Source organism: Neovison vison, chromosome 3, assembly GCF_020171115.1.
Source record: "Neovison vison isolate M4711 chromosome 3, ASM_NN_V1, whole genome shotgun sequence".
NCBI lineage: Eukaryota > Metazoa > Chordata > Mammalia > Carnivora > Mustelidae > Neogale > Neogale vison.
The window spans coordinates 227,979,487-228,001,881 of NC_058093.1; the positions used below are offsets into that span (position 1 = coordinate 227,979,487).

The 22,395-nt window shown below is 45.9% G+C and overlaps 1 protein-coding gene and 1 long non-coding RNA gene across 2 annotated transcripts in view; both read right to left on the reverse strand.

Annotated features, from left to right (window-relative positions):
* Positions 1 to 264: 264 nt before the first annotated feature.
* On the reverse strand, positions 265 to 11,298 carry RFC5 (replication factor C subunit 5). The gene is made up of 11 exons (XM_044244185.1): positions 11,134 to 11,298; positions 9,371 to 9,435; positions 8,964 to 9,100; positions 7,733 to 7,812; positions 6,988 to 7,061; positions 5,426 to 5,585; positions 4,619 to 4,700; positions 4,175 to 4,304; positions 3,295 to 3,372; positions 2,236 to 2,290; positions 265 to 1,219 (listed from the first exon to the last, which is right to left on the reverse strand). The coding sequence occupies exons 1-11, from the start codon at positions 11,196 to 11,198 to the stop codon at positions 1,123 to 1,125; spliced, it is 1,023 nt and encodes a 340-aa protein (XP_044100120.1). The 5' UTR covers positions 11,199 to 11,298; the 3' UTR covers positions 265 to 1,122.
* A 1,046-nt stretch (positions 11,299 to 12,344) lies between these two features.
* The window catches only part of LOC122903383, a 31,979-nt gene continuing 21,928 nt past the window's right edge, over positions 12,345 to 22,395 (reverse strand). Inside the window, exons 2-3 of the long non-coding RNA XR_006383960.1 lie at positions 12,581 to 12,965; positions 12,345 to 12,428 (exon numbers count right to left, since the gene is read on the reverse strand). This is a non-coding gene — a long non-coding RNA (uncharacterized LOC122903383). The remainder of the gene's footprint in view (positions 12,429 to 12,580; positions 12,966 to 22,395) is intronic.

Sequence of the window (22,395 nt, forward strand, 5' to 3'; positions counted from 1 at the left end):
CCAGTTTTACTCCTTGGGGTCATCTTGAACCGTCCCGGCGCAGCCCAAGAGGTTCTGGGTGGCTTCCCCGAGGCCCCCTCTGGCCGTTCGCTTCAGACTTTGCTCGGGGTCCTCGGGGAGCGAGGTGTCTGTGGATGTGGGAAATAACCAACCTCTCCCTTTTGATAGTCTGAGAAGCTGACACCTTCAGAGAGAGCAGCCTCTGAAGGAGGCTTGATCTGTGACATGGGGTGGGGGGTGGGCAGGATCTCACACACAGGCAAGTTGAGTAAGTCAGTGTCTTTATGACTGGGGAAGGGAAGAGTCGCTCATAACAGCCAGAATGCAAGCTGCTTTATTTTTACCGAAAAGAATGCCATCAACAAAGGCAGCCTGTTTATTTGCTGCAAGAGAGACTGCCACCCCGTCCACAGGGCCTGTCCTTCCCGCATTGGCGGGGGGTAGGGGGGGCGGTTTGGAGCCCAGCCCCAGCGCATCTGCCCTGCCTGCACTGACAAGCCCAGGTCCCTACCCCTGCTGTCCCTGCCACAATTAGGAACTAATTGCTAGTAGAGGAGAAATAAAAAGACGATTTTAAAGTAAGCCAGCTGAGCCCATTTATAAGAGTACAGCAGTTTGGGCCAGAAATCGATGCACATCTCTTTTTCTTCTTTGACACCTACTCAGAGCAGATCCGGAGACCGCACCCCCCACTGAGGTCTGTGCACTTCTGTGTGGGGCTCCTCCGTTCACCTGGAGTTAGAAGATGTTGCCCCATGGGCGGTTGGGAAGCCCCAGGTTCCAGACCAAAATGGGGCAGGCCGATTTCCTGTCTTCCAAGCAGCTGAAAGGTAAAAGCCTTAAGGCTTTAAAAAACAAAAGAAAAAAACCCCAAAAAGCTCATTGTGCTTTCTTTTTCCCTATAAAACACAAGTGGGCAGTGCAGCAGAGAGCTGGGTGTTACAGCTGTTCTTTACCTGCTCTGCCCGGCCTCACACGCTACTTTCTGAACCTTGGCCCAACCACGCTGGGAACAGATTTTCCCAAAGCTTGGGGCGATAGTGGCATTCGTGCCCAGCTGTAATTCAGTCCCGCCGTCTGGTCTCTGCGGGGCCCGTGAATTGCTGCAAACGGGCTCGGTGTTCAGGCCTCTGTGACAATCAGGTCCCTGGTGACCTGGAAAGCGGCAATGAGGGAACTCAGCTGAATCTTCTCGTTGGTGCCAACAGAGAGTCTGTACCTAAAAGAAATCAAACAAAAGGTAAGAATAGAGTATCGTGGACAGCTCCCTCTTGAAAAGAGAACGAGAGCAAAGACGGACAGAGTGCTGGAGGGGGAAGGCAGGCGATCAAACTCGATCCTGGCCAGTCATCTTCAGTGTCCCCTGACATTTTCTTCTCTGCCCTGAACACTCATTTATCAACTCACTCCAGCTGGTAAGGAAAAATTAAAATGTTTATCAATGGCAGTGTTCTGAACTTTGCTAGCTATCTAGATGTATACGGAACTGAAGTGATCAAGACTCACTTCTTCCCTCGAAAGATGATGCACTGAGAGAAGATTTTCTTCCTCTTAATTCACTTAGAAGAAGGGTGGACTGGGGTTCTGTGGCCTAGTTAGCAAAGCAGGACACTGGTGATTTCATCTTGCCACTTTTCCAGGGCCCAGCCAGTGAAAGGAAAATCATGACCTTGGTCACGGAGGGAGACGTGACCTCATGTGCATGTGAGAGCCCGCGATAGCCAATCACAGTTGGTCCCATGCTGGCGTCTGTTCTGAACCCAATGCTTCTGCCCACTTACATGACAGCTGCCAGCTTCACTGGGGGCTAATGACTGTTTATGGAACCAGGCAAAGTGGAAAATGGAGTTTGTGTTTACTTTGCCTCCCAATATGCTTTGTTACAGCAAAAGGCTTTAATAACAGCTGGGCAGTTGCTTGTCCCCAAATGACCTCGATGCTGGAACTGAACTGGGCCATCCAGGTAACGGCACTTCTCGAACCAATGTGGACCAAGCCTTTGAGGTCTAAGGAGGCCTTTATCGCCAACATGTCACTGAGCCGAACCTGTCCTTGTGTTCATTCATATGTTGAACAAGCAAATCAAATCCTTCCCGTGTTTTGTTTCAGTGATCGATCCCACCAAAAACTAGATGATGCCACATAGGAAGGACAAAGTTGGAACCAAACAGGTAGAAAGAAAAAATGCACAACAGAGTAAAAAAGGGAAAGGAATAAAAATCAGGAAGCACTCACTCTATGTCTGCCATTTTGGCCAATAAATGTACTCGAACTGAAGATGGAAAGTCAACTGTGGGGAGAAACAAACTCAAATGAGTGAGGGTCTGCCACTCCCTAATACAATAAAAACAAAAAAAAAGTCCCACGACAGTTACGAGCTTAAACGTCAGGGGACACTAAAGGTGTCGAGGCATCAGGTCACTAGCTGCCACACCTCTAAGGAAGTGAACACTGGATGAGTCTTCAGTTTTTACCCATTTTGCAAGCAAGTTCCAAAGTGATCACAAGAACCTAGAAGAGGTATGGACGCTGCTTTAGGAACAGGGCAGCTCTGGAAGTGAATGGCAAAGCCAAGTTCTCACTTGTTCTGCCAATTTTAAAAACAAATCATTGATTTTTAAATCTATTCATACTCATTTTCCACAATCCAAGTGCAGAGCTGGGCGCGAGCCGACCACATTCTTAGTCAGCTGGCCTGGGTGAGGCCTTGAGAGACACGGGCAGAACATTCGCAGACCCAACTGTCGGCAGTTGGCTGCCGCGGGGGGAAGAGCTGCCCTGAGGAGGCTGCACGGCAGGTCACCCGGGGAGCCTGAGAAAATCCCGATGCCCCCAAACAGCCAAGTGATAGGTCTGGGGTGATTTCCTCGGTGCTGCCAAGGTTGAAAACCAGGACTCTGTACAGAAGATACGGCAGAGTACGGAATTTAAAGACGGTTTAGTTCAGACAGCTCTGCTTTATGCCCTAGATAGACGTTCCTCTTCTTTCTTCCCTTTTGGGGGAAAATACCCTGAGAAATGTGAATTAAGAACACTGTTTCCTGCTGTAAAATACAAACCCTCTGAGGAGAGAAAGCCCCCTGGAGCTGCTTCCCCTAGAGTCTGAGAGGTTAAGAGTCGTTTTGGAGCAAAGTTTTAAAGAGCAACAAAAGAAAATGAAAACTGGGGGGCCAGGTTTAGGCTTCATTCCCATTTCTCTGCTTCAAAAGCGAAGCCTCGTGTTCCCTCGCTCCTGCCCTTAACCGCCCCGCTCACCGCCTCCTGCAGCTTCTCAGCTGGGGAAAACGGAGTTACCTCTGTGCACGAATAGGTGGATCTCAGTCAGGATGTCATGGAGCGCCAACCCCTTCAGCGTCTTCAACTCCATTATATCTAGAGAGGAACAGTTAAGGCAAAGGGCCGGGTTCCGGAACAAACATGCCACACGGCAATTTGAATCCCAAGCCCGTTGGGGGTGACTTCTGGGAAAGGTTCTCATCCCACTGTGATGTCTGAATCTAGCTGTGTCAGGTGGGCTCCAATTCTAACCTGTCCTAGGTTTTCATCTTCCACAAGGGCTTTCTGATAGAACTGTCTCTGCCCAGTAGAGGACAGAGCCGAATGCGACCCCCAGAAGGCCTCCTCTCACTATCCCTGGCTTTGATTCTCACAGCAGAACCAGAGTAATGCTGGCCACTCAAGAATGATCACTTCGGGGGCGCCTGGGTGGCTCAGTGGGTTAAGCCTCTGCCTTCCGCTCAGGTTATGATCTCAGGGTCCTGGGATCAAGCCCCACATCGGGCTCTCCACTCGGCAGGGAGCCTGCTTCCCTCTCCCTCTGCCTGCCTCTCTGCCTACTTGTGATCTTTATCTGTCAAATAAAATCTTTAAAAAAAAAAAAAGAATGAGCACATCTGCCAGCCCCAGCACCAAGGTTGTCCTGCTGCTCGCACCCGTAAGCAAGGGGGCCTCAAGCTGTACCCACGTCAGACTCCTTCGGGAAGAACATGAGGGCCTTAAAGACAAGGACCCGCTCCACCCCCAGACACGTGTTCCCTCAGCAAGCGGACCAGCCCCACGAGCAGCCACCGTCTCTGGCCAGCGGGGTCTGGGTGCTAGCTGCGGCCTGGGCTCCTGGGCCAGGCTCGGGCCTCAGGTACGTCGTGTGCCGTCCGCAGGACATGAGGAAGGATACTTCTGTAGGCCGTGGTGAAGTCTTGATTCAACATCCAGTCCAGAATGTTGGCAATGTCGGACTTGAGGGGGTGCCCGGTGCACGTGTAGACCGTCTCCTCCGTCACCTTCCCGAAGGCCATGTTGGTGCTCTGTGCAGACGGAGGGGGAGAATCGTGACTGTCACAGCAGCCACCACGCTGTAGGAGGGTCAGGAAGGAGTTGAGGCAGCAGAGCGGGTGTTCCGGCTCCAGAGCCCGTCCCTCGCTTTCCCTGGTTTGCGGCACATTAGTCTTTAAGTTACTCAAAACCCAAAGGTGGGGGGACATCAGTGGTACATGATGAGATCGAGATCCTACCCGTTTCTCGATTTCTGAATTTACAGGTTGGCTGAGCTACTGCTTTTGTCTTTCTCGAAAACCGCTTCCAAAGCGGCGCCTCGAGATCTGCTCCAGTGGCACCGTACCTGCAGAATGTTAAGAGCCCTTCGCATGTCTCCGCTGGAAAGGGTCACGAGTGCTTTCATCCCGTCCTCACTCAGGTCCACTCTGAAAGGAACGAGGCAGGAGGAAGTAAGAGGCCCTCAGAAAGCACGAGCATTCACCAAGAGTGCGACCAAGGTTTTGAAATAATGAAAAAAAAAGGGAAGGACACAGTTAACAGTACTCTCTCTATCGGTGGGGGATCTCGAATCCGCTCTGGTCTTCAGGGCTGTGGGCTTCACGTTAGCAGTGACCACCCACCCCGAGTCGGGAAAGACCCTCACCGAGGACCAAGCATTGCCGCATTGAGCAACTGGCTTTGAATTCTGTTCTAAGAGGCAAGTGCGCTGGCGAGAGCTGTGGTCACAGAGGCAGAGCACCCCGCTTCAAAAAGCAGCAGCTTGGGCTGGCTATGGGCTTGGCAACTGGTTAGACAGAAGGTAATGTCTCAGTACCTTCCCTTCTAGTCCCAAAAGGCTGGAGGCATCTTAGCAGAAGGGACTCTGGCAGCACGCAGTTGCCAATGACAAAAGAAGAGTAGGAGGAAGTTAGGACAGCTTCCAGGGGAGGAGGATGGAATCAAGAGAAGAACCAAGTGCCGCCTGCGAAGGCTGTCCATGAGACGCTGGGGAAGCCAGCAGTTCGCAGACCCCGGTGCTGACTCTGGGCCAGGCACCCTCCTTAGCTCTTACCACGCCTCATCACCGTCGACTGTAAACTGGCCAGCCAGCCCAGGGCCCTGCCTCCCAGTCCCCAAGGCCCTCGGCTTTCCTGCTTTCCCCTGTACTTACTTCTCTTCTTCTATGACGTGTTCCAGCCGGGGGACCATGAGTTCAGGAGTCAGCGGGCCGAATCGGAACCTTGTACACCGGGACTGCAGGGCGGGGATGATCTTTGACAGGTAGTTACAGATGAGGCAGAATCTGGTATTTTCCGTGAATTTCTCAATCACTGGCAAGGGAAAAGAAAACCAGCTCCTGTCCATTCTGAGCCTTCCAGAGCCCTGGAGGCCCCGCACTCTTCCGTGCTCACGTGCACGAGCAGAGGCCGTCCACGGGTTGGGGTGCTATGGGAGCAAGGGGCTGTGGCTGGGGTGGCCAGGACTGGAAGCCAGCCATCCTCCTCCCCCAAGCTGACAGACATGCCACTTCAAAGAGATTTTATAAAATGTGTCCCTTCCTTCTGAGGTGCCATGATTCTGGCATCCTTGCCATCCTGCTCCGCGATGCTACGAAATCCAGTATTTTTGTCCTTTTGCATAAAACTCCACCTGGCAGGTTGATGACGCCCCACCTTCTAATGGGGGAGAGGGGGTGGCTTGTTGTGGACTTCCCAGTGGACTCTGTCTCGAAGCCTTAGAACATTCGACAGAGTGCTAGTCAAATTCAGCAAGTTTAGGAAACACCAGGTGCATTCTGTAATTACCCAATGTTCTTGCATGGGGACCTGCCCAGACTGACAGTCACTGCGCAGAGCAAATGCTGAAGAAAGGCTGCCAAAGCTTTTAAGATCAGAAGACACTCTAACTGTCCTCCTCCTCCCCTTAGCCCACTCCTTCTCCCAACTCTGCAAGACCGTTCCTGTCTCCTAGCTGATTACCTCAGAATCTTAACGAGAGAGATTACCAGTGTCCTTTCAAAGAAATCCACTGCACCAGGGCCCTAAGATAGACAACTCATCTGATACTCTCCTTCCCTGCCAGATCAGCCCCTTGGCAAATACAGAAGTCATGTCAACTTTCTGAGTGTGACTACGTTTCCTGAATTGTTTTCCTGGCTACTGTCTACCTTAGGGTACCAAGAGCAGAAAGTTCTACCCAGGAGTTTGGGAACGACAGCCTTTCCGTATCTGCCACCCCCCATTCTAAGACTACAAATTCCCAGGATGCCTGGCTGGCTCAGTCAGTTACGCTGCTGCCTTCAGCTCAGGTTTTGATCCCAGAGTCCTGGGACCAAGTCCTGCATCGGGATCCTTGCTCAGCAGGGAGCCTCCTGCTCTCTCCGATTCTGCCTGCTTGTGTTCTCTCTCTCTTTCTGAGAAATAAATAAATAAAATCTTAAAAAAAACCCCACAAATTCCCAACCCCACATTGAACCCCATGGAAAAGGATGGGACAGCACTGTCTGGTCAGACAGTCCCACCAGGGCCTCTATCTTTCAGCTGCTGAAAGGGGAAACCCCCAGTACCGAGAGCTTTGGTCTAGATCGTCGGTGGGATACAGGTAGGTCAGCAGATTTCTCTGGGTCAGAAGATGAAATCGGTCAACAAACCACCGCATGTCTCATGTCCCGAGCCTAATTCTCTCTCAAAGGCACTCCTGAGCCAACACGCCATCCCTGGGAGCGCTTCCTACCTCTCCTCAAGGCGTTCTGGGCATCCTGAGTCATGGCGTCCGCTTCATCCAGGATCACTAGTTTGAAGCCTTTCCTGGGAAAACAAATGGCACCATCTGAAGATGTCTTCAATCTCCCCTCCACTTCTGGGCCAAACCAGAAGTTGTGGCTTCAGGCTGTGCCATCAGGCCCTGCCTCAGAGAGTCCATTCCTCCTCGACCTGAGCAAAGCAGGCATCTGTGGTCACATAGAGGACATGCCTGTCACTCTACTCTTAGAGGAACTGAGGTCTGACTTGGGTATTTTTGTTACATTGCTCCCCCTGGCACATTCATCTTTCTTCTGTGCACACATGGTGTCCTGTTCCTCGGGCCTGGCTCTGCTTTTCTCCACCACCTTCACCCCCGCGCATGCCTGTCTTTTCATCTTTCCCTTTGTTTACCACCTCCCCGTGATCCCTCTCGATCTCAATTCATTTTTGTTCAAATTTAAACTAGCTCATCTGGTCTTAGGATATAAACAGTTTTTGGTTAACTAATCAAATGAAGTTAATGCTTCCCAAACAACCTGCTAATATAGACTTAGGTCGTATTTTATTTTGGAATTATTTCTTACTAGCATCTTTGTACCTCTTTTTCATGGCTACTTTTGGTGAAGTCATTTTGTACCTTTACAGACAAGCAAAGGGGAAGATTAAAAAAATAAAGCTCTGTCCTCTCACTGATCAGAGTCTCCAGAGGGAGAAATTAGGCAAATAATTCTTACTTAAATATTGTCCTCGTGCTAGCAAAGCTCAGGATGGGTCCCCGAACGATATCTATTCCTCGGTCATCTGAAGCATTCAGCTAATGCGGGAGAGAGAAGGCAGAGTAAATTAGAAACATGTTTGTATGTCATCTACGAACTTATTTATCTTTTCACCCATCCAGCTTGGCAAGCTAGGTCTCTAGGTCTAACGACAGCTATGAAATAAACACTATTAAAAACCAAGATCACAACTGTATTTAAAACTCACAACCCACTACACCATCACGTTACGTTCTGAAAGGCAAGTGACTGTGTTTCCTTCCTCACTGGAGGACAACCACTGACATACTCTGGCAGAGTAGCTCATTGGCCTGACCACAGTGAATAGCACCTCGGGCATGAACAGAATCATGCTGATTTGAGCCACCACAACCCAGAGCAACCCAGAAGCTACCAGTCTTTAACATACTGAAGGAAGAACACTGGTGGCAGTATAATGAAAAAATTAGTTAGACATTTTTTTCTTGCAATGGACAATATTTGCAATTTTGTAATCTAAGGGTATCAGTCCACTCTCAGAGCAAACAGATGACACACACAAGTTCAGGGATTTGAAGAGAATGACAGGTAGAAAGATTTGAAACGGCGGGGGGGTGGGGAAACCACAAGAGCTGTGCAACTCTTCTGCAACAGCTGGGGCCCACTACCAACCCCAGGTCTTAAGAGGTGAGTGGGGGAGCAGCTGGAGAAGGCTGTGGGATCTGCCCAGTAGGTGGGGATGCTGTCAGCCTGTGGTGACCCCCAAGACAGAACCAGGCACCATTCTCCTTCCTCTGACTCCTGCCAGGGCCCCTATTGGCCAAACGTAACCAGGGGGAGCCAAAGGACAAGGCAGCCTGTAGTCAAGACAATTCAGCCTTCCAGGGCAAGAACGGGAGGGAGCCACATGGAGACGAACTCTGGATGGGCACATGAAAGACAGCAAGCCACCGAGTGACCACTCACTGAGGGACCCCAGAGTGTTTGCGTGTAAGTTGGCAAAGGCAAAGAAAAATATCCAGCCCTACCACTGCCCTCTAGCTAATGCCAATTCAGGCCCAAATGTTGACTCTAGACAAAAGCCACTCGAGATATTTTGTCTGTCTCTTTCCCCACCTCCAGCACAGCAACTTACTTGTAAAGTAAGACAAATCTAAGAGAACTAAGAGACTCGATTTCTTTGCAGAGTGAGAAGAATCCTCTTACTTACCTCCAAGACCATGGAGCCAAATTCCTTATCTTTGTACAGCTGTTTTGCACAGGCCAGGATGGTGGAGGTCTTTCCCGTCCCCGGAGGACCATATAGAAGCAGGTGCGGCAGGCGGTCTTCACTAATAAATTTCTGAACTGAGGATTGGGAAGAAAGAGAGAGCCCATCACTTTCCAAGAGTTGCCTCATTCACCTGGGCCCTTGAGTTGGCTCAAACGCACTTCAAGCCCACATTCAAATAAGAGGCAGACGCAACAATGAAAAATCTGAAGGGACTCAGCTCTTAACAACAACATTCCATAAAGCTCAGTCAGATACTTCAAGGTTATTACTCAGCAGAGACATCACCAAGAAATTTATACAGGTCCTCCAACTAGAATGACAGCAACTGACACATGGATGCTTACTGGTACTCAAAATGTCCTGATGAGAAATCAGATCGTTCAGTGTCTGTGGCCGGTATTTTTCAACCCTGAAATAGAATGTAGCATGGATTACAATACATACGAATGCAAGAACATGCTGTCAAGTGCAAAAGAATCCTTTCATATCCTAATGAAAAGAGAAAGGGAAATAAAATCCTTTAACTTTGAATACAGACCACTGGTTCTCAACCAGGGACAGTTTCATCCTCCAGAAAACACTTGGTGATATCTGGAGACATTTTTAGTTGTCACAATTGGGTGGAGGGTGCTACAGGCCTGTGGATAGTCACCAGGGATGTCACTAAACATCCTACAATGCACAGGACAGCCACCATGCCTGCCCCCAGCAAGGTTATAGCCCCAAATGCCCAAAGCACTGCTCTCATTTTACCTTTCCAGCTATCTGCCTATAAATAATCTCAACCTGGATGGGCACCTACTATTTCAAAGTAAATTAAAAACTGAACTCACTGGGGAACCATAAATAAATAAATAAATAAATTTATTTGAGAAAGGAAGAGCAAGCACTAGCATGAGGGGGAGAAGCAGACTCCCTGCTGAGCAGGGTGCCCAAGGCAGGGCAAACAGGACCCTGAGATCAGGAATTGAGCCAAAGGCAGATGTTTAACCGACTGAAAGAGTGACATCAGACATATACATCAGAAGATGAATGGGCAAGTAAGTGGTGGTCGATCCATACAATGGATTATTCACCCATAAAAAGGAATGAAGCACCCACACCCACTACAACAGGATGAACCCCGAAAACATGATGCTGTGAAAGCCGCCAGTCTCCAAAGGCCACACACTGATTCTATTTATATGACCAGCCACAATAGGCAAATTCAGAGACAGCAGATTGGCGGTGCAGGAAGGGGACGGTGGGGATGGACAGTAATTGCCCATAAAGTATGGAGTTTCCATCTGCGATAAAATGAAAAATTTGGGAACTAGAGAGTGACACGGTAGCACAACATTCTCAAAGTACTTAAAGTCACGGAATTATACCCTTTACAATGTTTACAACTGGAAACGGTATGTTATGTGTTTTTTCCACGATAAAAACAAACTGATCTCCTTCTTAGACAAGACCAACTTGGAGCTTTCAAAGACATCAGGACGGATCCCATCAGTTTCTAAAACAACATTGAGAGGCAACTATGAAAGTAGGATGGTTACAAGTGCAAGCTCTCACTTCGCCTGGGTTCAAATCCCAACCTGTTTCTAGCTCCGGACCTGAGGCAAGTCCTTTAACCTTTTGGGTTTACAACTAGAATAATACCTCCCTCCCTTCTAGGGTCTTTGTAAAGATGGAACATCTAACAGGGTCCCTGCTAATCTAGTAAGAAGCCATTTAAATACAACTTAACTGGAAGAGTTATTATCATCATGATCATTTCAGTTTAGAATTTGAGAAATAATTGCATCGAAGATCCCGGCAAGAGTAGAGAGCGTTTTGGCACGGAGGCCGATGCAAAGTCAGAAGATGCGGGATCTAACCCCAGTGCTGTCACCCGCAGCGCGTAAAAGGAATGGGGGCGATGGGAGTAGGGCAGCGGGAAGACCTGGCAAACGTCCTAGAAGAACGGAGGGGGCTGAGGAGCTGGGGATGTCAAGGCAAATATCTGGAGCTCCGTCCGGGCCAGGTTGGGAGCGGCAGAACGAGGTCCGGCGGGCGGCGGCCTGGCCGCTGGCCCACCCCGGCCACCGATCCCCTTTCCCGCGGCAGACAGGCCTCCTCCTACCAGGGCAGGTTTCTGATCTTGGCCGCCATCGGCTGCTGCTGCTCCTGCTGCGCTGAGGTCTCCATGACGGGGTGAGAAAGGTGTCCAGGTCCGCCAGGGTCGCCGCGGGCCCCGGTGACCTGCACAGCCACTAGCTGCGAGCGGGCCCAGGTACCCGGACTCAGAGTTCGCGCGCAAAAGGAACTCTCGCGAGACGTAGCCTCCAGCTTCCGACTTCCTCCCTAGGTCCCGCCCCCGCTCCGTTGCCAAGGCGCCGGTTACTAGGTTACCGGGAGGCGCCGGGCGCCCGACTCCCTCCCGGTCAGCCCTTTCAGCCCAGCTCTGCCCTTTCGCCGGTGCGACAGGGCTTCCTGAGGCCGGGGGAAGCAAGAGAGGCCGGGTCACCCCCTGCAGCGGCCAGTCATCGTTACAAACTAAAGTCCCACGGCGAAAGCCAGTTCCAGCTACCCCCAAAAGTTCAAACACTTAGAGTTCGAAGGAACAGAGAGCCTCCAGCGCGGAAAAACCCCGAGGGAAAACAACCCAAAATGACGGGGCCAGGTCTTGAATATAGATGCCCTAGGAAAAAAAAGGCTCGAAATAAGCTGGGAGGTGAGTACTTCGAATCGATAAACAACTGCAAACACCACAGCTCCGGTCTACCTCCCAGTCCGTGCCCCTCACCCAACACAATGCGGAGAGCCCAGCTCCAGGAGCAACCCCAGACTGAAGACCAAAACCAAACTCCCAGTTAGTTTAATAGCGTGTAACTGGAAAGGGCTAGCTACCAAGCACAGAGGACAGGATCCCCAGGATCTGAAGATAGGGGAACGAGTATTGACATTTTAGTGACTTCTTCTGCAATGAGATGGTTTTGGACCACTTTTATTTCTTTCTACTTTGCTGGTCTGTATTTCCCAGCCATGAGTATGACGAGTATGTATTGCATCTTACAGATTACATACTTTATCCATAATAAAGCTTTTTTGTTTTTTTAAACTTGTGAGAAAGACAATAGGGAGAAAAGAAGAGGCTGGCCTGGGGTCAGAAGGGTTCTGAATCAGAAGCGGCTGCTCCCTGCACCTGATTACATCTGTGGCAGCTGCTCTAGGAGCAGAGTAGAGGGGCAGTGAGGCAAATACGGGAGGGAAGTTATACTTGAGGCTAGCCCCTGCCTGGAAATTTGGAAGCGGAAAGGGTCATCTGTGGCTTGTGGTGTGACGGTGGCCAGCTCGGACTCTGTGTGTTCAGATCCTTCGTCTGCCCCTTTGCCACTGGCTTCTCTCCTCGTCCTGTAATCTCTACTCCAGAGGTGCCTGCCAGGATCAAACAACACGTGTAAAGCAGCCGGCACATTGCCGCCTTACTCTCTGCTCCCCTTCTAGCACACTCTCCACCCACCCTGTTCTTGTTTCAAATGTTTCCTCTCAGGCAAAACCTACTCAAGAATCGGCTGGTGTGACTATACCCGCGAGGGCTGATTTCCTGCGTCCACGTGACTGGACTCTGGACGCCCAGAGAGCTGGTAACATATTATGCCGGGGCTGTGTCTCGGAGGGTGTTTCTCAAAGTGGTCAGTGTTGGAATCGGTGCACTGAGCAAGGAGGGCCTCACTGGTGCTGGTGGGCATCATCCAGTCCACAGAGGGCCTGAATAGAATAGAAAGGCAGAGGATGGGCGAATTGGCTCTCTTTTTGAGCTGGGGTATCCATCTTCTCATGCCCTCAGACACCAGTGCACTTTTTTCTGAGGCCTTTGGATTCAGACTGAATCACATCTCTGGCTCCTGGGTCTCCAGCTTGCAGACAGCCCATTCTGGAACTTCTTGGCCTCCATAATCATGGGAGCCATTCCTAGGATATATAAAATATAAACATGAATATAAAAATATAAAACATATTTAAAACACAAAATATATTTATTATTCATAAATGTTATTGACACAGAAAACATATATATCAATATTACATATACAATGCAAAATATATTGTAAGTCTACATAATAAAAAATTAATGATGTATATATAGTCATTTTGCTAAGGGGCCTTTGTCTTAGAAACACGGTGCCACCACCTCTTTGAGCTGCAAGATGTGACTAAGACTAGACCGAGTTCTCATAAAATTCTGTGTGCAACTGCTACTCGGTTTGCTTGGAATGCAGAATTCTTCTGTGTGGCATTATCTTATATATTTACAAGGTCATGTGTTGTGTGCCTCCCCAGTGGATTGTAAGCTTCTTAGAAGGCAAAGCATTGATTTATTTGCCACTATATTCCTAGTGCCTGATGCATGGCTCAGAGGAAGCCATCAATCAATAATTGTTCCATGAAGGAATGAACAATAATAACTAATACTTCTTAGAGAGTTGCTAGGGGCCGGACACTGTACTATGTACTTTGCTTTACATTTATTATACTCACTCAGTTGTTGCAATAAGCCTAAGCTACTATCGTTAGCTCCATTTCATAGACTTGTTAAGTAACTTGCCCAAAAGTTTAGTAGGTTTTCTGACTTGGTATAATGGTCACAACTGGATCTAACCAGGACAATAGCCCAAATTCTTAGCGAGCTCAGCTAGTGTGGTCCCTGGACTGGCAGCAGCAGCATCCCCTGGGAACTTGTTAGAAATGTTAATTATTCTTGTCCCTACCCCAAACCCACTGAATCTGAAACTCTGGGGGTGGACCCAGCCATCTGTGCTGTAACAGGCCCTCAAGGGGATTCTGATGCACTGGCGTTTGAGAACCACTGCCCTCCACTCCCACCGCTTCTCCGTCCTGGAGCTTGCCATCACTTTCTAAGACAGAGAATGGGTACTCACACGCATACGCCGGAAAAACAGAGGTGTCCATTTAATGTGTGTCTGTGCAGTTTTGTGTGTTTCTGGTTTTGTTATTAATTGAATTAATTAAAGGCATAGCCCTTTGGGCAAGTTACTTAATATGTCTTTGGTCCTCAGTATTGGCATTTGTGAAATGGGCAGGCCGATATTCAGCCATGAGGAATGGCATCCATAAGTTGCCAGGGTGTACAATTTTTTTAAGGGCCATCAAAAATTTAGATTTTTATGTAAATTACTGTATGTTAAACATTGGCACCTAATTTAAAAAAAAAAAGAACTGCTGGTAAAGCACAAATGTTGGATCATTTTTTGAGTTTTTCTTTCTGAAATACAGATGATCAGGCAGAAGATGCAGTCATTCCTTCTGACCCTCTGCCTAGATTGTAGACATTCTGGAGAAATAAGGATAAATAAAGCAGGTAGCTCCATGTGAATTGTGACACTGATGAACATAGGCACAAACTTTTCTTATGTAATCAGAACCAGATTTGGAAATGCTTTAATAAAACCGTAGGTCCTAGAGATGGCAGGATCAGAAGTTACAAACAAAATTACCAACGAAAAGCATTTTCTCTTAAAATTGACTTAGGGGAAGGGAGCCCTGGATTTTATTACTCTCCGCTTTGGAACAAACTTGGCGTTGGACACAGCACTTACTGCCTTAGTTTATTTTTAAGATTTGTTCTTATGAGAGAATGGGATGCGAGGCTATCTTTGGAAGATGCTGGCAGAAGAAAATCAAACTGGGTCTTTCTCCTGAGCATGTTTGTACTGGTGAAATCATGTTTAAATGAAGAGCAAGGACTTGAAGGAGGAAAAAAATCTCAAAGGGGAATTTGAAGAGTTTGTGTAGAGGAAGGGCCATTTTCTTTGGTGACCATAGCCAAATCATTGACTGATAAGGACTGTAAATTCCTCAGCTCTTTTGGGGGCACTCGCTGCATTCAAGGACTTTCTCTTTGTCGGAAGCCCCAGAAAGCCCCTAAACCCCACAGGGTTTAGGGAAATCCATTCATTGTCCCCTAAAGTGTGTTCGTTGAATAATTAAGGAATGGTTCTTTTTTGATTCTCAAATCTGATGCTCTTTAACTTTGAGATTGAAAGGGTGATTCATATGAATTTGCTCCATGGGCTCAAAAAATTTCACATTTCTTAATTTTTCTAAATTCCATAGAATGTAGCTCAAGGTCCTCCACTGTCTCTTCCTCAAACCAAGGGAGTGTGGAAATTCATTCTGTGGGAGTTGGGTTCCTTCCGTTCCCTGGGGTCAAGAAGGCAAAGAGGTTGTAGGGAAATAGGCCAGAATATTTGAGGAAGGGCTTTTAGTCTTCAGCTGTTCCTAAAGTCTGTTGGAATAGATGCTCTTTGTCATCAAGTTTGAGGCTTAGACTTCCCTGGGCCCCTCCTTTGAAATTCTGCCACCTTCTCCTTCTCACCCACTTACTAACTCAAAGCGAGGTTCCAGAACCAATAGTATCAACACTCCTTAGGAGCTTGTTAGAAATGCAGAATCTCTGGACCCACTCCAGGACTCCTCAATCAGAATTGCATTTTAACAAGGTCTCCAAGCAGCTGGTGTGCAGATTTCAGCTGAGAAGCCCCAGATACCACATAATGTATCTCTCTCCCACCACCTTGTTCCTCACCACTGTTCTGCATCGCTAAGTATGGAATTCTTCAGGGAGCGGGACCACTGGCCTCTCACATAACACTCCCAACCTCCTCCCTGCTAGGGGCTTAGCATTTTGATCATTCAACTCCAAGTCCAAAAGTTCCTAGGCGTCTAAGCTCCCCTGAGCCAGGCAAACCCAATGCTCCAGGACTCTGAGGCTTAATTGCTTGGGGAAAAGGAAAAAAAAAAAAACAAAAAAACAACACTTAGTTTTTGGTGATGAGTCCACAGTGGAAAGTAAGTCCATTAATTTCTCCATCACATTATTCTGTCACACTAATAATAGGTCCTCTGGGCTGGTGAAATTTTAAAAATATTTCTTCTTCTGGAGTCTTCTCTGTTTCCCTCTAGTTTGAGCCCAGCATCATTGCCCTGTACTAGACTCTGGGACCATCTTGATTGAAAAAGAGGAAAAGGTGTTAATAAGGAGGGGATGGAAGTGTAGTTCCATTATCCTGGCTCTGTTCGGTACTGGTCCAGGCATGGACCACACTGCCTTTGGGTCTATGGAACAGAATTGCAAGGCAAAAAGCGTTTGGTGTGTTACCTGTTGTACAATCTGCGTGCAAAACAAAGGGACTGTTTCTCTCCCCTCTCTCAACATAGCAGGGACCCTGGGGATGTAGGGAAGTAAGAAATAGACCTTAATATTGGCAAAAGACTGCAGATTCAATTCGAGGATGAATAGTAATAAGAAAATGCAAATTACTATCATTATTTACGTTGCATGGCAGAGTTACACAACACTTTATTATACAGTAGATGCTACAGAAGGAACTATTTATAGACATTTTTTCCTGTTCCCCCAACCCCCTTAAACTCACTCTTTCAAAGCATCTGGCCCGAGTTCAATGGCAATGTGATTTTAAAAAATACACTTATTTTAAATAAATGCAATACTGAAAAGTAAAACAAGACAATAGTACTGAAAATTGAAGAGCCAAGGCTGTCCCAAGTCAACATGAAGAATTTTTAAACTCGAAGATATTTTAAGTGTTTCAAAGAGATAGATGTTCAAAATATACTTTTAATGATTCTTTCAACTTAGAGAAATTGTTTGTTGTTTTTTTTTAAAAGGACACACCTTAGAATTCAGTCTTATTCCGATCTGAAGATGTCCAATCTTGGCAGATGTGCAGGAAATTAAATTATCTGACATGTTCATCAGTATGAAGATTGGACTATTGTGTCTTGAAAAAGTCTTAAAATTTAAAGGTCATTCAAAGTACAGATTTTTAAAAAATTAACAGAAGCAAATTTCCTTCTTAAAGGAGTATCTAACTAAAGTTTCCTGAATCTCATGGGAGTAAATTATTTTGTACCCTCTGCTTTAATTTTTTTCTTAAAATTTTAAGGGATATTGGACAAAAACAACATATTCAGTATGTCCTATTTTGGCAAATGTCAACCAGAACTGGCTTGTTAAACATGGGTTATCTTCAGTTTGTGCCAATTAATTAACTTAAGATGTTTTCTTAATGCCAAATTCAAATAAGTTCTTGGTTTTGATATAGCTTCTAATTTTCTTCTGTTGTGCAGGTGATTTGAAATTATAATTGAGAATAAATTTTGCAAAATTAACACATAAAAAGGCATCACTGGAAACGTTTTCCATTGCATAATTCCAAATGCCATGGAAATAGTTGGCGTATTTGGATAGTTATGGAACTTAATTCCATACGTACATATTTCAAAATTATCCATCTGCTTAACACCAGGAAGGGTTTCAATGGTAAGATCTTGGTGTACCCGATTGTGGAGAACTTGGTGTGATAAAATTTGCAAAATCAAAATCGTGTTATTTCTTTAAAAAACAATTAGTGGGATTAGAAAGTTGATCCAAGCCTGCAATATGGTGTTATGAGAACAAGAAAACAACAGCATTTATTCATGTCTCCCTGTACCCCTCCAATGTGACCACCAGGGAGAAGACATGCACTGAGGCAGTGAACTAAAGATCCCCCCCAGATCTTAAGGACTAGGTGACTTTAGCTTAAGCTTTACTGTTTTAACCAAGCAAGACCTTCTTACTTGAAATTGTAAGTGCTGAAAAAGAATAGTTACATTCAAGCCCTGCCCTAAGCTTATTTATATTGGGAAAATACCTTGACGTCTTTAGTCCCAACTACTATAAACTGTCTCAATACTGATACTAAGCTATAGTTGATAAACTTCTCCTTTGATTTGTTTCAACTTTCTAATCAGAATGGGTGCCAGTTATTTATAAATGCATTAATAAAGTAACCATGGTAGATTGTCTGCAAAGATGGTTGCTGCCCGTTTCTCCCATCCCTCGGGGCTGCACGTATCTTCCCCTCCCAAGAGCTGGAGTCTTTTTCCTCACTCCTTTGAGGCTGTTCTTTGACTTGCTTTTACCAAGAGAACTTGGCGTCAATGCTGTTCCAGAACTTTCAAGCTGAGGCCTGGGAGTTTACACGTTAGCTAGAGGGAATACCATCTGCCATGTCAAGAAGTCCAGGCTTTTCTGTTGGAGAAAGGGGACTCCAGGAACTCAGGTGACAGCAGAGGGCCCCAGAGACATAAAAGAGTCCAGCCAACACCACAAGGAAGGAGGCCCAGCTGTCCTATGCAGTCCTCAATTGTTCAAGCCATTTCAGCAGAAACCCTACGAGTGAGGCCATCTTGGAACCTCCAGCCCCACACGAAGCCACCTCAGCTAACACCATGTGAAACACAGGTGAACTGTCCCTTTTTTTTTTTTTTAAGATTTTATTTATTTATTTGTCAGAGAGAGAGGGAGAGAGAGCGAGCACAGGCAGACAGAGAGGCAGGCAGAGAGGCAGGCAGAGGCAGAGGGAGAAGCAGGCTCCCTGCCGAGCAAGGAGCCCGATGTGGGACTCGATCCCAGGACGCTGGGATCATGACCTGAGCCGAAGGCAGCTGCTTAACCAACTGAGCCACCCAGGCGTGGTGAACTGTCCCTTTGAGCCCTGCCCTAGTTCCTGCAGATTCATGAGCAAATAGCATGATTGTTACATTAATCCATTACATTTAGCTGTGGTCTGTTACGCGGCAGCAATAGGGACCATCACAGCGACAATTTTCTCAAGTTTTTAAAATTGGGATTTACCAACTCTAAAAACATTTTGGAGGTTGAAAGGAAGAGACAAGTAGAATATTCATTAACCAAAGCTGTCATAACTAAGGGAGTTTTTTAAAAGTCCTTTTGAAAAAGTTTTGTGGCTATGCTTATAGACTATCTCAGTTGCTGATATTTCTGTCACAGAGAGTGATTTATTTATAAGTCAGCTAATGTGTAACCTTGACCAGAACAATGACAAAAGTAGTTTCTTCAATACTCATCTCATTTTTACTTGGTTGTTATGTAAATGAGAAATTCCAAGGAAGCTATGAGTAAGGAGGAACAGCCTTACAAACCAGACCCTCTGTGAAGCACTCTGGGGCTGCAAATATTATCTGTATAAAGTACACTTGATGTACTTGCATATCAATAGAAATACTTGTGTCACAGGTATTCCTAGACCTAAGACCAAAGGAAATTTATCTAGGCCTAGACCATGTTTTAAGCAAGTTAGAATTTTTATTCAAATTAGAAATATGTCTTGCAGTACTAGTACTGAATTTTTAAAAACTTGGCCACCTCATGTTACCGAATTTGCCAGCGTTTTGACAATGGTATGTATGGAAACATTGCTAGCAGTTTTGTCGACCTCAGGATTTTTTTTTTTTATCTGCAAAATTAGGATAGTGTTTTTTTTTTTTAAGAAAAGAACATTTAAATTAGCAGGTGACATATGGATCAGATACTAGCTATATTTGGTGTCTGTTCACTAGAAAATTACATAAAAGGATAGTTAGGAAAGGAGGTGAAAAAGAACCAGTAATAGGAGCCAAATACTAAGAGGAGAAAAGTCTAGTTTATACATGAGACATTATTAGCATAAGGCATTTTGTTCTGTAATGTAACTGTTGTAAAAGTAGGGAGAGAATAAGAGAAGAGTGGTAAATATACAGAAAATAACAGGAGAACAACGTGACTTAAAAAAAAAAAACAGACTCAAGCTCACAGATGGAGGGCAAGGTCTATAAACTAGTCTACTGGTTTTCTATTTTGGGGCATTATTTTGGACTAGATAATGTAAAAACTTTCCCCAGTTAATAGTCATCTAGATAACGCTGGGTAAAATATACCACCACCAGAAAACAGGAATAATCTCAAGGAGTCAGAAAAACAGATGGTGAAAACTAAACTGGTAGGGTTTATCTGCATGGAGCAGGGGAGGGGTTTCAGTTGTAAAAGTCCCAAAGGACAGGGGACAAAACTTTGGGGGAAGGGCACTGTGGCCTCCACTCAAAGACCCTCAAAGAGCTATACCCTTAAGGAAAAGGGTGGAAGGACTAGAAAAAATCATCCAGCCAACACAGGGAGATAACAAGAAAGCCTATTTCTTTTACTCTGGACCTTGAGTGGGAAAGAAACACCCCCTTAGAAGTGTTCACAGTAGGACTCTACTCATGTAAGGTTCAGGGTTCAAATTTACTTTGGGAAACCCTTAAGCCAAGAAATGAGCTAAGCAAACTCTTAAATGCAAACCTTCAATCTAGATGTCCTGGATTCCCACAAATAAAGATCTCTGTGTTCGAAATTACAAAACACACAAGGAAACAATCCACCATGAGCAAGAGTCAACAGAAACAGCAAACCACAAGATCAGATCCCAAATGCTTCAGATAACTGGTTTCTTAAAGACCCATTTAAAACAAACTGGTTCACAATGATTAAAGCCACAAATGAATAAATACAAGAAAAGAACAATCCTTAAAATAGATGAAGTGCTTTTGAAAAAGAAACTAGGATGTCTTCATCTTGGTGATTTTTTCTCTTTATCATTATCAGTGGAACCAAATATTCAACATGAGACTGCACCTACGCATTGTATATTAACCAGAAGCAGTAAAATTTCCCCATGAGTCATTCATTATCACTCGTTTAGCAAACATTTATCAACACCTGCAATGTGCCACCAACTGTGTGATGCCTGAAATGGGGGTGTGGGGGGGGTTGTTCAGCAGGTGAAGAAGACAGACCTTCCAGTGGGGCAGAGATAATTGCAGGCAAAACAGACTTGCAGTTAAATTCTAGCATAACGTATGTACCCAGGATGAAGGGAAAAAAAGAAAGAGGCTGAGAAGGGCCTAAGAAAACCTTAAGGAAGTGAGGCTTCAGCAGAGACTCAAAGAGTGATTAGAATTTACCCTCATGGAGGAAGGAGAGAATGCTGTCCAGGCAGAGAAGAGAGATGTTGGAAGGCCTGGATTCAAGGCAGGCTGGTACAGTTCAGAACCTGCAAGAAGACCACTATGGCAGAGTACAGAAAGCCAGTGGGGGGCCTGGTTTGTATGTGTAGGACCACCATGGGAGGCTGAGTAGCTCTAGGGGCCAGATTCTGAAAATCCTTGTCTGTTAGGCCAACCAGAGCAGATGTGAGTTTATCCTGCAGGCAATGGGGAAATTTTGGAGAGAAGAGACCAGAAAATTTAGGCTTTGGAAAGACCATTCTGGGGATGGAGTGCCAGATAATTTAGTACAAAGTAGACTTGTCACTCCTCAAGGTTGTTGTAACCAAAACAAAAGGAAGTTCTTATCCTGTAAGTTTTGGGTGAAAACACTTGAAACGAGTTTTGATGAGTGTCAATAAGGGAACAAAACATTTAGTAGGAAGCAAGTTTGGAAATGCACCCTACTGTGCATTCCTAAGTGGAAAGACAAGCATAAGAATATATATAGAACATGCTTCCATTTTAAAAAAATGGAAACAAAACCTAAAATCACCCCTACATATGTGTGTGTGCACAGTAAATATATATTAATATGAAAAAAAGCCCCAAAGAGCTTCCAGCCTCCTCTTCTTGTTCTTCAGATTCCTGTTGTAGATAATTGTCCAGAAACAATAATAATGATGCTTCCTATTTTCAAATTCATTGCTGATGGTCCAAAGGGATGGAAAAGGAGGGAAATAAAAAATTACTCTAAGGTCAAAATCATGACTCCCTCACTGGAAAGTGAGCTCCCTGGGAATGAGCCACATGTTTTATTCATCTTTGAATCTCTCCAGTGCCTGGCACATAAATGCCCAATAAAAGTTTATTGAATGTGAGAATAAGAATATGCGAATTGGAGAATACCCTAATGGTTGTGTCGAAACTGGCAAGAGATTAAATTTGGGGGAATTCAATCCAACAAGTATTTATTTGAGATTTGTCGTGTGCCACCCTGAGCTGGCATGTAGGGTGAGGGGAGGTGGTTGTGTTGAGCAGCTTAAAGACCTAATCTTAGCAACAAGCAAAGGAGGGTTAGAAAGACATGGTCTAAGGGTACCAGCTTTGGAGTCAGGCAGACCAGGGTTTAAATCAGGATTCTTCCATTTACTAGTGGTTTGACCAAAAGCAAATAGCTTATCCTCGATGGGCCTCCACTTCCTCATCTGCAAAATAAAGATTATAATGATAGTACCTACCTCAGAACTGTGGAGAGAAATAAGTGAGATATTCACATCAAGCACTTAGCATAGTACTTGAGTCAGAGGAATCTCTGAATTTACATGAGATATTATTGTAGACAAATGTAGGGATCAAACTAGGGTATCTGGTTGGTGCTACTTTTAACCAGCTACTCTAGAATGTCTCTTTGGTAAGTTTGGTAGTCAGAATGATGTCCCCAAAGATATCCATACCCTAATCCCTGGAACCTGTGAATATGGTACCTCCCAGAGCAAAAGGGACTTTG